The sequence below is a fragment of the Carlito syrichta genome, unplaced genomic scaffold (genome assembly GCF_000164805.1).
Source record: "Carlito syrichta isolate Samal-C Ts95f unplaced genomic scaffold, Tarsius_syrichta-2.0.1 Scaffold303295, whole genome shotgun sequence".
Classification (NCBI taxonomy): Eukaryota; Metazoa; Chordata; class Mammalia; order Primates; family Tarsiidae; genus Carlito; species Carlito syrichta.
In genome coordinates this window covers 441,666-458,608 of record NW_007247391.1, presented here as the reverse complement: position 1 = coordinate 458,608, position 16,943 = coordinate 441,666, and the positions used below count along the sequence as shown (strand labels likewise).

General features: G+C 34.8%; 1 protein-coding gene across 1 annotated transcript in view; it reads right to left on the bottom strand.

Moving 5' to 3' along the window:
* Positions 1 to 16,943, bottom strand: part of LOC103260675 (collagen alpha-1(XXIV) chain-like) — a gene marked incomplete at its 3' end in the record, with an annotated part of 127,962 nt that overhangs the window by 34,539 nt on the left and 76,480 nt on the right. The window contains exons 8-10 of the mRNA XM_008058323.2: positions 13,248 to 13,292; positions 8,493 to 8,546; positions 7,278 to 7,322 (exon numbers count right to left, since the gene is read on the bottom strand). Coding sequence (XP_008056514.1) covers positions 7,278 to 7,322; positions 8,493 to 8,546; positions 13,248 to 13,292 — 144 coding nt within the window. The remainder of the gene's footprint in view (positions 1 to 7,277; positions 7,323 to 8,492; positions 8,547 to 13,247; positions 13,293 to 16,943) is intronic.

Below are 16,943 nucleotides of genomic sequence, written 5' to 3'. Positions count from 1 at the left end.
AATATATGTATATAACTAATTAACATTTAAGACAGAATGGATGTGTCAAAAGACTACATGAAGTACAGAGGAGGAAGAGATTCATCCCAGTGGGAGGTAAAGGAATTCCAAGAAGGCTTCAAAGGAGACCAGCATTTGAGATAAGTCTAAAGAGTGGGCAAAATCTTGATAGACAGAGGCCAGAGAAAGAACATTCCAAGAGCAATTACAGTAAGCAGAGACATAACAAAGTCTTCATAAACGGTAACAATCAGGGTACATGTGTAAATGGTAATTGATCATGTTTTATGTATAAGATGCTTCGTGTGTAGGATGGTTCTATACTTGAAGTGCTATATGTGCCAGCCTGCCATCACAAAGATTTCAATCTGATCTAAGAAACAAGGGATACAAATAAATAACAATGCAAGGTATTTTATCCTAACATACTTTAGTTATATCTCACTTGTGGCAAATAGCCTGTTTTATCAATTTTATAGATCAAATGTATAGTAGTTTTAGGGTTATATGAAGGAGAGCCTTAAATTTCAAGCTAAAAATTTGAGACTGTATAATTTAGACAAACGTAAGCTACTGATTTTAGGAGAGTATGGTAGTGCCCTTATGTTATGTTGTATTTCTAAAATATTAACCTATTGGTAGTACACAGAATACACCCATGATCGGAAACACTGAATGCTAGAAAACTTGTTAGACATTTCTTTAAATGGGCCAAGTTTGAAGGATTATGGATTATGTGCCAGCCTGCCATCATGTATTCAATAAACATTATTTTAATGGCCATTTCATGTCAGGTACTGGGTTTATAAAGATTCATATTAAAATCAGTGCCCTTTAGAAGTATTTAGCTATTAGAAAAAGAGGGTCATACAAACAAATAATTATAATATCATATGATAATTGTGGCATGGTTATATAATAGGTGATATGACAAATGCAGACAATGAGAACTTTGGAAGCAGAATGACCAACTTTGCTTAGAGAGAATATTGATGTTACTGTGTTTTACTGAAAGGCAACATTTAAGCTGAGTCATGAAGGAAATGAAAGGCAGTAATAATGATGCGCTATCAGTCTATCAGTTGGAATGAAATGACACGGCATTTGCAAAGAACTGCAAATAGTTTTACTTGGTAGGTGGGCAGGAGGTGAGGATGGAGAGGGTGGCATGTGCCACATCAGTGCCACATCAGGAAGGATCTTTTATGCCATGATAAAAAGTCTGCAATTTATACTGTGAGTCATCAAAAAAATCAGGCATAGTTTTGATATAATAAAATTTGCAATTTATAAAATTCACATGAGTCAAACAGGTCTTCTTCTGTGTCTAAGGATAAAGATAAAGATGAATCTAAGGTTTATAGCTGAATTAATAGACAAATGGCAACCACTGATAGAAATGTGGAAAGCAAATAGGAAAGCTGAGTTTGGTAGAAAGAAGATGAGTTTTGTTAGTCATTCTGAATTTGTGGTTATGATGAGGCATTCTGATGTAATTATCTTGGCAGAGAATTGGGAGATGAGTACTTCATAAAAAGAGTTCATAAAGAGATAAAAGACTTGAAGGATATATACGTCTGAAGTCTTAAATAGACCAAAGTTCTGAGGAAAAAATGGAGAAAATTATCACTGATCAGAAAGAAGTTGAAACAGAGGTGGGAAAAGAACAGTTTTATGGAAATACAGAAAAGTCAAAGAAGAAAAGAATCTGAAGTAGACCATTTTGACTGAATTCTAAATAAACCCTACTCATTTTGAATCAGAGAACGGGTGACTTTTCAGAGTAAATGCCTCAATAATGATAAACACTAAAGAATTCAGACATTAAAAAGTAAATGTCATTTGCACACCCACAGCAGTATTATTCACAATTATCAAAAGGTAGAAGCAACCTAAATGCTCATCAGTAGATGAATGAATAAACAAAATGCTGCATATACATACAGTGGAATAGTATTCAGCCTTAAAAATGAAGGATTCTAACACATGTTGCAACATGGATGAACCTTGAATACAATTATGGTAAGCCAGTCACAAAAGGAGAGAGAGCACATGATAGTATGCTATCAGCATAGTATATTCCACTTATATGAAGTACTTAGAGTAGTCAAATTCATAAATAGAAAGTAAAATGGTGGCTGCCAGGTGCTGAGGGTGGGAATGGAGAGTTGGTGCTCACTGGGTACAGATTCAGTTTTAGAAGATGGAAAAGGTTTCCATCTGGTGGGACAGTTGTACAACAATGTGGATGTGCCCACGGCCACTGTACACTTAAAAAGAGTTTAAATGGCAAATTTTTATGTTATTTATATTTTATCATATTTTTTTTAAAAAGAAAGAGGTAAATGTCCCAGGAATCACTTCTAAGTTGCCGGGAATAAAAACTTTGGGAGGAATTTAGCTCCTGAAAATGAAAGCTAGTTAAGTATGGCCACAGTACGAGGAAAATTTTTCTTTGACAAGAAAAAAACATCTAATATTGCATTATGTTCTATAGACTGCATGGACAAGCAAAAAAAATAACATAAAAGAGAAAGAGAATTAATTCCTTTATACATAACTTTAATAAAGTGAAACATCTATCATTTGCTTACTTGAAAGTCAAGCAGCTGGAGAATGGGACATATTTCTTTTAAAGCAAAGCATACAAAAGTATTTTTGATACTAAAGCATTCAGGATTATGATGATAAGCTGGAGGGCATTTTCAGAAGCATCAGTTGATGACCTCAAGTGTAAAATCAGCTAACTTTTGTTTGAATGTATCCAGCAGGAATTTGGATCATAAATAAAAGGAAAAGACACCATAACTGGGGTACACTCATCAGTGAATTAAATAACCACCTGAGAACTCAAGAATTGAAGTCAAACCTCTACTTAACAGAGCCTGTACAGGGTATAAATGCAACATTTTACAATTAGAGATTCTAAAGAGGACAATGCTATAAGTAATTACTTAGCTGTTTCATAGAGGTTTCTTGATCATTGTTACACTGATTTTAACAAAAATAAATTGTCAGCAGTGCCCAACAAATAAATCATGAGGTCATTCTCAAAACACCATCATTAAACTAGAATTTAATGTGTAATCAAACAAAGAACATTAAAAATAATAACATATGTTTTTGCTTTTTGGCTTGAAGTTTGTAGATCCAGTTAGAAGCAATTTTGTGTCACCATATAGGGCCATGAGAGGGCCAGAAGAGGTCCTGCACACTGATACTTTTTGAGGCACTTAGCATATTATCACACACCAAAAAAATGTCAAAGCAAGGTTTAAAAATATAGCATATTTTAAATGTTTACATTTGACAAAGAATTTATCTCAATACCAAAAAATATAATCAAATAACAGCAAGTCAAATGATAATTTCTCAAATGATTCATGAAAATTTTAATATACAATGTATAACAATAACAGGACATAAATTAAGTGAAAAACATTCTATAATCCTGTGTGTTCCTATGATCTTTGTCTTTTTAACCAGATTTGAAGTTAATATCACAAATCTACATTTGAAACCCTCTATGAATGTGAAATGTCCTCCTAATTCCACTCACACTCCCAAAGGAACATTTTCAAGATAAAATTTTAAAAGTTGAAATGTCTTCACAATGTATAAATTTCTATGTAAATAATAATTAGCTACTTATTATTTTCCTACAATCTAAAATTACTAATTATAAGCCTAATTAAATCAGAAAAAAGATTAGACCTGTGATTTTTTTTTTAAATGCTATTATGCAGCCTGGTATTGGCACAAGAACCGACATACAGAGCAATGGAACAGAACACCGATTTTGAAAGCAAAACCACAGTGTCTCAACCAACTCATCTTCAACAAAGCCACCAACAATAACCACTGGAGAGAGGAGACCATATTTAGCAAATGGTGATAAACTGGCTGATCACATGTAGAAGAATGAAACTGGATCCCTACCAATCACCATATACAAAAATCAACTCAAAACTCAAAGACCTCCTGAGCCCGCGGGTTCGAGACCCGCCTGGGCAGCGAGACCTCATCTCTACAATAAATCAAAAAATCAGCCGGGCGTGGTAGCACGTGCCTGTAATTCCGGCTACTCGGAAGGCTGAGGTGGAAGGATCGCCGGAGCCCAGCAGATGGAGACTGCGGTGGCCAGGAGTGGCCACTGCACTCCAGTCTGGGTGACAGAGTGAGACTCCAACTCAAAAAAAAAAAAAAAAAAAAAACAAACTCAAAGACCTAACGTCAAACCTTAACCTGTAAGAATACTAAAAGAAAATGTAGGAAACATCCTTTTTTTTCTGAGTTGGAGTCTCACTCTGTCACCCAGGCTGGAGCACAGTGGCACACTCACGGCCACTGCAGTCTCCATCTGCTGGGCTCAAGTGATCCTTCCACTCCAGTCTTCCAAGTAGTTGGAACTCCAGGCATGTGCCACTACGCTTGGCTCATTTTTCTTGATTTATTGTAGAGATGAGGTCTTGCCAAGTTGTCCAGACTGATCTCAAACCCAGGGGCTCAGGCAATCCTCTCATCTCGGCCTCCCAAAGTGCTGGAATTATAGGCGTGAGTCATCACGCCCAACCAGGAAACATCATTATGCATATCAGAGTAGGCAATGAATTTTTTACCAAGTCCCCCAAAGTAAATGCCGTAAAAGCAAAGATAGACAAGTGGGACCTCATCAAACTGAAAAGTCTTTTCATAGAAAAAGAAACCATTAGGAGAGTAAAGAGACAACCCACAGAATGGGAGAAAATATTCACAAAGTATGCATCAAAAGAAGGCCTAGCATCCAGGATCTACAAGGAACTCAAATGAAACGAAAGGCAAAAAGCAATAACATTAAAAGGTGGGCAAAGGGCACAGACACTTCTCAAAAGATGACTTACAAACAGCCAACAGACACATGAAAAAACATTCAGCCTCACTAATCATCAGAGAAATGCAAACCGAAACTATAATGAGATACCACCTAACTCCAGTAAGGATAGCTATCATTAACGAGTCAAAACACAACAGATGCTGGCATGGGTACAATGAAAAGGGAACACTTCTACACTATTGGTGAAGTGTGAGCTAGTTCAACCTTTAGGGAAAGTAGTACGGCGATTCCTAAAAGAACTAAAAACTGGGCAACTCCCTGGGGTCCCCTCTTGCTCTGGGAGCTTTCTGTCCTCTCAATAAATCCTACTTTCTAAAAAAAAATGAAAAATTGACCTTCCAAACACTCTGACCTTCCAAATCCCTCTTCTGGGAATATACCCAGAAAAACATAAATTGTTCTACCAAAAAGACTCCTGCAATGCATGCTTATTGCCACACTGCTCACAATAACAAAGACATGGAACCAACCCTGCTGCCCATCGAAAGTGAACTGGCTAAAAAAAATGTGGTGCATATACATGGTGTAATATTACACAGCCATAAAGAAGGACAAAATTATGACCTTCACAGCAATTTGGATGGACTTAGCATCTATAATACTCAGTAATCTATCACAAAAACAAAGAACTGAGTGTCCTCATTTATAAGTGGGCCCTGAACACTAGTCACATTAACACAAGGGTGGGATTGGCAGTCACTGGACACTAACTAGAGGAGGGAGAGAAGAGAGTGGGTGACACGTGACAACACAAAGGGTACCTGGTCCACCACCAGGGGAAGTGAGGGCCAGTGGGAAGCCCAAACTTCAGCTCATGCAGCCTACTTAAGCAGTTAATCCTCACTGTAACCCACCTCACTATAATAAAATAAAACAAAACAATTTTTAAGTGCTCTTATGAAGCTAGCTGTGGAAACCCAACCAAAAGAGTTACAGCCGAGATAACAATTTTCGATACAAATGGAGAAAAAAGAAACAACAAAAGGATGTATAATACAATGCCAAAACAATATAAAGAAGAACTTAGCAACTTGTATGAATTACTGAGGCAAGATGAGAAAATGCAATTAAAAGAAGGCTGTGCTGTGTAAAATATATCTTGTATATATGTCTTGGAGTTATTAGCACATGCACAGAAGAAACTTTGAAATTCAAACGATAATCATAGAATCAGCACGGTAAATACATGCATTATGCTAGGCACCAGGCTTTAAGAATGCTCATCTAATTTAATTTTCACAACTACCTGGAAAGCAAGTTTCATTACTGCCATTTAATAAGATTAGAAAAATGAAGCACAGAGGGACTGAATGACATCTAAAGTCACAACGCTACTAAAAGACATGTTAAATGTTTTTTAAAAAGGCAGCCTCTAACTACACAACCCATGTTCTTGCTTCCTAAAGCTGAGTCAATATGAGTTTTCAGTGTAATTTCTAACAAAAATTCCATGACTTTCCTCCATATTTTTACCTAATGCAAAGACAAAGACAGCATGGGATAGTAGTAGAGGACTAAAGCTGAGAAGCCAGTTAGAACTTTGCCAAATCACTGAAGTTCCTTAGCTTACTATCTTCTCATCCATCAAATGGGATGATAGACCTGCTCTCCTACTTCACAGGGCTGATGGTAAAATAAAAGATGAAAATATAGGAAAATATTTACTCATTTTTTAAATGTAAGGTAAATGTTGTCTAAATACTTTATGTTATACTTATTTCTAAAAGGTATTTAGATAATACAAGGCACAAATGTAGTAGACTCCGGAGAATAACGGGCTATTAAAAATAAAGAATTTTTCAAACAAAAATTTTCATGTACTAAATTTTCCTAGAACCAGCTCTGATTATACACTATATGTTTTTGATTTTATGCACCATGTATATAACATAGCAATATTAATTTACTCCCTTAGTGATTAAAAAGGGCTAACATTTCCCTTAATGATTTGAAAGTGAAGTGAGATGTTCTTGATACAATAACCTTATATCCTTCTTTGCAGATAACTTTTCTCTTAACAGATTTTGTATAATAAAATTATATTGGCCTTGAACTACTATGAAGTTGTTTACCTCTTCAAATTTTGTTATGATAACTTCCTTATGTCTGTATACATTTGCATATGATACTAAAAATGTTTATAGAGCACATGCTAACATGTCAGACACCACACTAGGAAAAATAAATTAATAGAAAATAATGATGTAAACCTACCATCATAAGACTGTTTTCTATTGTCACAGAAGTGAAAATAACTACTCTAGTAAGCAAGTGTATTCCTTTCAGGTTAAATTTGTATAAATCCAAAGCTACTAGGCAAGTGTAAAAAATATTAAGTATTTTGTATATTTTATTCTACCTTTATGCAAGTACACTTAACAAAATGATGAAAATGCCTACTTACTCGTATACCTTTGGGACCTGGATTACCTTCTGGCCCAGCTAAACCCTGGTGTGAACAAAAGACATTGTCATACAACTGTATTTTCTAAGGTGTTATAAAGTAGCTGTTACTTTTTTTTAAGTATACAAAAAAATACCATTTTCAAAACTATGACATTCAGAGCTCTGTATACCTAATGCAGCTTACAAATGTCCATCAAATTTTAGAACTTCAGAACCCAAAGAAGCATTTCATACAAGCTATATACAAATATATTTTAGCTATCTAAATAAAGTAGATTAATACATATTGTCAGATAAAAATTTTTTTTCATTAAATTATTTTTCACTGAAAAACTGTGTTGTTTTACAGTATTTCTAATTAACTTATCTAGAAGATATTCCCATATTTTTTTAAAAAGATGAATACATTTTAAACATCAGATCAATATCCATATGTTTAAGTATTCAATTTTGTTTTTCAGATCATATCATCATTTCATAGTAAGACTCTAATATACAGTACCTCCAGGTATTTTTAAAAGTTTAAAAATTGGAATTTTATTAACAATAGATTGCCTTTTGGCCTTTTAATATCCCTTATTCTTGAGAGTAAAGGAAATACTATCTTGAGAAGATATTATAAATTTAGCTTTATATATTTAATTAATTTATCTTAGAAATAATCAATTCATTAAAACCTATAAAAGAAAACTTGCTATATTATTAAAGCTAGAAATTATAAGGGAATAAAAGCAAAATTAGAATGAATTTTCAAAACAATATACAAAGGACTGAATTCAATTCAGATAAAAGAATTTGGTAGTAGTATACTGTTTCCCAAGTTTCTATAACTGTGCTGTTTAAAAATGATATTACAGAGAGTTTTAACTCTTACTATTACTTCTTTTGAGTCATGTGAGTAATATAAAATCAGCGTCAGGATTATTTTTAAATCATATTAAATCCTTAGGCATTTTAATTTTGAAGGTTCCATTCACTGTACATCACATCAAAGTTGTTTCAAAGCCCCATTCCCAATTCAAACAAAACTTTCTATAGTAAAATGTTTAGTGGATTTTCACAACTTTGATTTTGAAATTATTTTTCTATGATTAATTCATTATTTCACAAAAATAAACCAACTGTCATTTGAATATTGATTCTCAAAATCAGAACATACAATGAATTAGTAGAGAGGAACACAAAAGTAGAAGTGTAAATATAGTTACTGCACCTGCCTGCCAGGGTAACCAGGTGAACCAATATTACCAGCTAATCCTGGAATTCCCTGAAATAAATAGCAAAATAAATGAAACAGTACAATAAAGCCAAAGGAAGCGCAAGGAAACAAATTTGGTGTATTTATTACATAAACATTTAGAAAGAATTTTTCCCCATAAAAATAGAGTCCTACATATGCTTATCTAACTAAAATCACCTATTTGAAGAAAAATAGACCAACATTGCCAAATAAAAATAAGTAAAGCCGTTAGACTAGGGCCCTAAATGTCATTAATAATGACAAACATATGGAAAAATCCACAACTAAAGACTTTTTTCTAGAAGAAGTGCTGGCACATTTCTCAATTATCAGTAATTTTTTTAGATTGAATTCTTTCTTGTCTCCTCATCCTGCAATGTTCTTTAACTGTCTAAGTATGAGCCCAAGATTAAGAGAGGCAGAAAAAAAATTTTTTTAATTAAAAAAAGAGAGGCAGTACACTTCAAAACCAATCTCTTCTTCCTTAATAAAATAAACTTAATCTTATTGCAACCCTGACTAAGTAAATGGACATTAAGTGGAAATACCTTTATCATGACATGGGTCTAGTAAATTTTGATGGTGCTATGGACTGAATGTGTGTCCTCAAAATTCATGTGATGATGTCTTAATTCTAATAATAATACCTAATGGTATTAGGAAGTGGGGCCTTTAGGAAGTAATTAGGTAACAAAGATGGAGTCCTCATTAATGGGATAAATGGCTTTATAAGAGAAGGTCAGAGAGCTGATTAGCTCTCTTTCCACCATGTGAGGATTCAATGAGAAGACAGTAGTCTGTAACCCAGAAGAGGGCCCTCACCAGAACTGAGCCATGCTGGCATGTTGATCTCAAACTATCAGCTTCCAGAATTGTGAGAAATAAACCCCTGTTGTTTATAAGTTGCCAACTCTATGGTATCTGCTACAGCAGCTCGACCTAAGACAGACAGTCACTCATTTGGAAGAAACAACTTTGAAATCTGGATTTAAAACAAGTTTTGCTCAGGAGAAGCTGACAGATGGAGCCCCACAAGCATAAGAAAGAAAAAATGCTGCATAATGGGGTGAAAAAGTAGGATAAAATACCTCTTTAAAAAAAAAACTTTTATTGATACATCATTCATTTGTTCGCTCATTGGTTTATTCAGAGTTTAGGCCCTTTAAATAAATCTTGAACCAAGAACATGCCAGAAGAATGTGTGTTGAACTGCCTTTACACTTAATTTCAAATGGCAACAACAATGCTGTTTTCTTGATTCCTTTATTTATCAAGTAAAATCATTTTCAAAAGAAATAATAAAAAAGGGCAACTCCCTCAGGTCCCCTCCCACTGTGGGAACTTTTCTGTCTTCTCAATAAATCCTGCTTTCTCAAAAAAAAAAAAAAAAAAGACATAATAAAAAAGAATAGCACTTTGTCCCTCTGTTCTGAAGTAGAAGAATGTTACCTCCAGTTTAAGTATAAAGACACTAAAACTCCTAAAAATATGGAAAAATGGGCCAAGGAAAAGGCAAATGGAGAATCATAGTTGAAGTTTCTTCTCTTAATTTTTTTCAGAATCCATCTCTCATTTCTGTTCTCTCTTATTTCTCTCTCTCTCATCTCCCCTTCCTTCCCTTGACCCCAACTTAGCATTTACTGAGCACTTTTTTATGTGCCAAGAACTTTACATCTGAGACAAACATTATTTTCTCCATTCTATATTTGAAGAAACCAAGATACAGAGAAGTTCTGACAATGTACAATTTAACAGAATGTGAATAAACAGTGGCCTTCTGGGGATTATAGAATAAATACATTTTTGTCTACATGTAGAGGGATTATATCCTATGAATTTCAAAAACCATATTTATGTTCTAAATATTCCTTTACTCATATCACATACTATATATAATATTTTATTTCTATAATATTTGTTGAGCATTTAGCATGTGCCAGGCACTATTTCAATTATTTTATATGTATTCTCTTATTCAATCTACTCAAGAATTCTAAGAGATATCATTATTCCTATATATAAAACAGATAAGAAAACACAGGAGATAAAGTATTTATTTATATCACTAGTGAAAGGTCACTCAGTTAGTAAATAGGAAGACAGGACTTAAGTCAGCAAGTCTAATTTCAGAGATCACCATTCAAAGGCTGCTTCCCTAGTGTGAATTTGAAGTGCAAATAACGTCCAGTAGCACTCTGCAGAAAGCTTTCTAATTATGAAATTTGCTCAGTATTCTTACAACTGCTTTCCTTTATGCCCTATCAAATTTCAAAATACATAGGCCTATGTCAGACATCCACAAAATTGTACACTTAGGTATGTCAACAGAAAGAAATGAAACACATTTTAAAGGCTGTTTTTATTCTGTTGGTCACTGTCTTGCTAGCGCCTACCACCATCCCCTTCCCATTTCTTTCCCAGTTAAATCAGATTAACTGACCACAATAGAAAGCTAATCTGCTATAGAACATAAGTGAAATGTGATTTTGAATCAATTTTCATCAAGTGTGTTAAGACAACATGTAGAGGTCTAACATATTACAGCTGCACAGAGAAAGACACAGAAGGGTTCTATTGAATGCTTAAATTCTGCTCTACCAGAATAGCAGTAAACAAGTAAGACTTCAGTATAGTTTTATATGGTATAAACATATCTGAGCCAACTACACTCTAAAATCCCTGCGTCAACCACAGAAATTCAAAAGAACCTCAAAACAAACACCATGACTCAATTCATTCTGCGCTTAAAGAGGGATAAGAAGAAAGTTGGCTCATCCAAAGCTGTAGGTTGGATAAAGAAACAGAGATGAAGTTATATCACTAGCCCCTTGAGAAACTAGGAACAGGAAATTAGGAAGCCTGCCCCAGCCTCACTTCTCACTCTTCACAGGAAAAACACACACTAGGAGTCAGTTAAACTTCATTCAGAATCCCAGCACTGCCACTATGGTTCTCTCTTTATCTTGGTTGTTTTTATTAGTGAAATAGAATAATAGTACCTGGGTCACAGGATTAGTATGTGGAGAAAATAGAACAAGGTGCTGAAATATACTTAAAAGTAGAAGTAACTGTAATAGCTATCTTAGTGTTACTGTATATTAAATTAGTTAACAAATGTAAAATATTAAATAATTATAGTAGAAGTTATAGTTAACAGTAATACATAAAATATTAAATAATTATAGTAGAAGTTGTAGTTAACAGTAATACATTTTGGCAGATAATAAGTGTTCAGTAAATGACAGCTCTATCTTCTAGAGCTCACTCTGATAAAATTACCTTTCTAAATATTTGTTGACCAACTTATAGATATTTACAAATTTTCAAGAAATGAATGTCTTCTTGTAAGTTGCTTGTGCTTTCTTATATTCACAGTTTTTTCACAGCTATAATACAAAATTATTATAGTTGTTCCCCAAAGTTAACACAAATTTTGCCTCCTTTTCTTCTGGAAACAAATAGAATAGAAAGCAAGAACTGACTGTGAAATACATCTTTCAACCTTTAAAACTGATTTTAGACTCTTCTAAAAATATATTACCCTCAGAATAATAACTTGGACATCACAGGAATTAGGTATAGAGCAGTTATGAGAGAACTGGTCAGTAATGACACATGGCCAAATTTTCACTTACTTGTGAAGTATCAGGCTTCCTCCATTGGAATTTACACATTTCTGCCAAAGCAGTATTCTAAGATTCCCCTCCCCCCCCCCCACCCCAGGGACTCTTTACCACCTTTTCCATTTTTTCCCCCATAAATATTCAAATGCTTTTCAGTACTTCTTTGATCTTCAGGAAACCCATATTACACCTGTTACAGATACACATATCACTTTTCTCACCATGTCTAGTAATTAATAATCTTTAAACATTGTTCCTAAGGGACTGAGTACTGTCTCACTTAACAAGCATGAAAGAGAAAACTGGCTTTGTTTCTTCATTTATATCTTTCCTCCAGGTATCATCCATCATGCTTCTTCCTGGATCTGCCTTTATGGCTTCCTGAGGCTCTTTGCCAATTCTTGAATAATGGCATCCGTCACCTTAGTCAGTTTCTAATATCATACCCTTTTCACAATTATATTCATACTGACCTAGTATATACCATATCGAAAACAAGAGATATAACTTTATTTTTTTCTTGTGACATAATGACATTATTTTCTGGTGGGAGAAAGAAGCAGTAACATAACCAAAAACTAAATAGTTCCAAAACTATCTTGACTTTTAAATAGTGTATATATATATATGTGTGTATTAGGAACAACAATATAAGCAACATGCTAATTTGGATTGTTACTAAAATGTATTTGAGTTACCTCAAACAAGCTAGGGAACTAATAGCTGTGGATTAGGCTTTAGTGAACAGGTAAGCCACAAAAACTGTACAAAAAATTGAGAGTGTGTGTGCATGGATATGCATATTTCTGGGAAAGGGTTCATAGCATTTATGAGAGTCTCAAAGGTACCTGTGAACCACAGAAGCTTAAGAACTACTGGTTTAAAACATGTTAGACAAAAGTAAAAGTGAATAATAGTGAAATACTATCCATTATGAATTTTTTAATTAAAAAATTTTTACAGTTAATCAATTAAAAGGGTCTTCTATACTAAACACAGTGAAAATCACTGAGAAGAAAAATAAAAAAGTGGAGGAAATCATCTCTCAATGAATTCCCTAATGTGTACCTTTTCCACATACAATACAAATTTTTTAAGTACTTACTTGTTCACCTCGGAGTCCTGGGAGTCCTGGATGTCCCTTGAGACCCTGCCAAGGAAAAGGTGAAGACATGCTATGAAAAGTTAACTCACATAAACCAAAAAAACTGAACCTAGATTGTAAGTTGTCTTTTACCCCAACTTTTGGTTTCCTCATCAATACACATTTAATTGTTACTAATTTATTAAATTTAACATTTTTAATTTAACAAGAATCTATTTTTTAATGAAAAAATAAGTTAATTCTTATTGGTATCTATTAATTTTGAGTTCTGTTTGAATGGTTTGTTATTATCAGCTAAAATGGCAGCATAGTACTGGATAAAGAATAAAGCGTAGCATCTTTTATAAAAGGTTCATATCTAGCAATGGATCCGTTAAATTTGCTGAAGTATTTTAAAAGTTAGTTTTAGTTCAATACTGCTAAGACAAAAATGCCCTCAGACATAATCTGTTTGGAATTATTGAAAAACCGAACCATATGCAGAAAGTTTCTCTAACATTCAAATTATTGTCATAACACTCCATGAATGAACTAACTCAAATAAAGAGGTTGCTCACAGGTTTAGCAAAAGAGTTCTGTAAAATTCTAGGGAATTAGTAATTAAAAAAAAATATGTTTCCAAATCATAGAACCTAAATCAAAGCTTAATCTCTATCATTGACACCCAAAGTTATAAAATAAGCAACACCCTTCTTCCTCTAGAAAGATCTTCTAGGAGCAAAATGAAGGAAGCTGAAAGAAAGGAAGGGAAGAAAGAAATAAAAGCAGACTTTGGAGCTTATCTATATAGTTCTAAACAACAATCAGTGATTTGACCTACTGTTTACTAGAAGATTTTGGTGCATGTAAAAAACAAGAAAAAGTTATTTTTTTTAAAAAAAGAAACTCACAGGAGTTTAAGCAAAATATAACTAAAGAAACTGAAATAAATCATAGCTTACAAATATCAAAAACTTCCAATTAATATACTGTAAATTGAAGACAAGTTTTTGGGGTTTCAGAAGATAGCATAATGGAATGAATTATTCAGTGTCAATTACTGAGGGTTTATCAGAAGAGATGAGTTCAGATTAATGGATTAGAGAGGAATATGACATTTTGGTTAGACTATGGGAAAATTAGAAGAAGTGCCTATTTGAAAAATAAGGGAATAACTTCAGCAACTTTTGAGATTTTTAACTTAAAATAACAGTAAAATGTTCAAGTAAAGAAGTCTTTTGGAAACCAAAGAGAAGACAGGAAAAAATAAGGAAGTAAGTTTGGAAACAAAGATTTTTCTGTTAAGTGTATGCTATAAATCATGTTTTTGTTAAAGTTATACATTTACCAAAAATATATATCAAGTGTTTTAACTCAATTGTACTGTTCTTACCTCCCTCCCCTTTGTTTTCTGAGTCAATTCTCACTCTGTCACCCAGGCAGCAGAGCAGTGGCATGATCATGGCTCACTGCAGCCTCCAACTCCTAGGCTCAGGCAATCCTTCCACCTCAGCCTCCTGAGTAGATGGGACTACAGGCGGGCGCCACCATGCACCAGGTAATTTTAAATTTTTGTACAAACAAGGTCCCACTATGTTGCCTAGGCTGGTCTCAAACCCCTGGACTCCAGTAATCCTTCCAAAAATGCCGGGACTCCAAGTGTGAACCACCACAGTCAGCCTGTTTTAACATTTTTATTTTTATTTATTTATTTATTTATTTATTTTAGTTGGAGTCTCAATCAGTCGCCCAGACTGGAGTGCAGTGGCTGCTCCTGGCCACCACAGCCTTGACCTGCTGGGCTTCAGTGATCCTTCCACCTCAGCCTTCCAAGTAGCTGGAACTACAGGCACAAGCTACCACGCCCGGCTAATTTTTTTGATTTATTGTAGAGATGAGGTCTCGTCAAGTTGCCCAGGCGGGTCTTGAACTCGCGGGCTCAGGCAATCCACTCACCTCAGCCTCCCAAAGCACTGGGATTACAGGTTGAGCCACCGAGCCCGGCTTAATTTTTTGATTTATTGTAGAGATGAGGTCTCACCAAGTTGCCCCAGCTGCTTGTTTTTACATTTTTTAAAGAGAGCTAATAGTTAGCCTAATTACAAAAAATGATATGTATTGTCCAATGTTTACACATTTGTTTACATAAGGTTCCACAAATAAAAGTATCTACAAAGCTACATTTTTTCACTTTTTGTAGTAGGAGATAAATATCCTCACCTCAAAGACAGTGGTGGTGACTCTAGGGGATGAAGCAGCAGCTGTAAGAGGGTGAAAGCTAGAAGTTTCCTGGGGGCATGACAGGAAGTTGAGGAATAAGGTGCCAAGGTAGAAGGCACACAGGGTTCAGAGACCCTTTGCTATGAGCCTAGTTCCCTTTTCTTTTTAAAGAAAAAGTGTATGTTTATTTATTTACTTATTTTTAAATTTTTGAACACTTGAGTCTAGTTGTGTGCTTTATTTTCTTTGGCTACCACCTGTTATTTTGATCAGAGTTTCTTTCCTCCCTAGCCTAAAATGAAAGCAAATGCTGTGATGGTGTGACTTCTTTAGCTTACTTTCCCCAAAGCACCCTATAGCAGTGAGCTATACACATGTATCTTAACCATGGTATCTTCTACCTGTACAATTTCCTTTTAAGGGACTCTTCTTTTCGGAACCTTAACAAGGTGACAGTACCATGCAGCGATGATGCTGTCAACACCACCTCAGCCCTTGGGGTTGACACTTAATCTAAAGGAGGACACTACAAAGTCTGGCCAGTAGCCTATAATGTCACATGGAATGAAGAGTTTTGTTTAAAGACGAACTGGGCCAGGCGCCATGGCACACTGACATCCCAGCTACTTGGAAGGCCGAGTTGGGAGGATTGCTTGAGTCCAGGAGATCAAGTCTAACCTGAGTAACAGAGCAAAATCTTGTCTTCCTGAAATAAAAAAAGATAAGCTGTGCCGAACTCATTCTTTTTTTAAAAAATGAAGTTTAACAACTTAAGAAAAACAGCAACATCCTGGATCTACAAGGAACTGAAGCGTACTGAAAAGAAGAAAACAAACAACCCCATTATAAAATGGGCAAAACATGAACAGACACTTCACAAAAGAAGACATTCGAGCAGCCAACAAACACATGAAGAAATGCTCAACCTCACTAATCATCAGGGAGATGCAAATCAAAACCACACTGAGATACCACCTAACTCCAGTCAGAATGGCAATTATCAACAACTCAAAAAATAACAGCTGCTGGAGAGGGTGTGGTGAAAAGGGAACACTTCTACACTGTTGGTGGGAGTGTAAACTAGTGCAACCTCTGTGGAAAGCAGTGTGGCGATTCCTAAAAGCTCTAAAAATTGACCTTCCATATGACCCTGCAATCCCCCTACTGGGAATATACCCTGAAGAACACAAATCACTCTATAAAAAAGATACCTGCACACGTATGTTTATCGCAGCATTGTTCACAATAGCAAGAACCTGGAAACAACCATGCTGCCCATCAAAAGAGGACTGGATTAAAAAAATGTGGTACATATAAAAAAGAACAAAATCATGAATTTCGCTGCAACCTGGATGGAACTAGAGTCTATAATACTGAGTGACCTCTCACAAAAACAAAAATCCGAATATCACATGTTCTCACTCATATAATGGACCCTTGACATCCAATGCAATACTATGAGAAAATGACAGATGGTACTGGGAAACTATGGGGGGG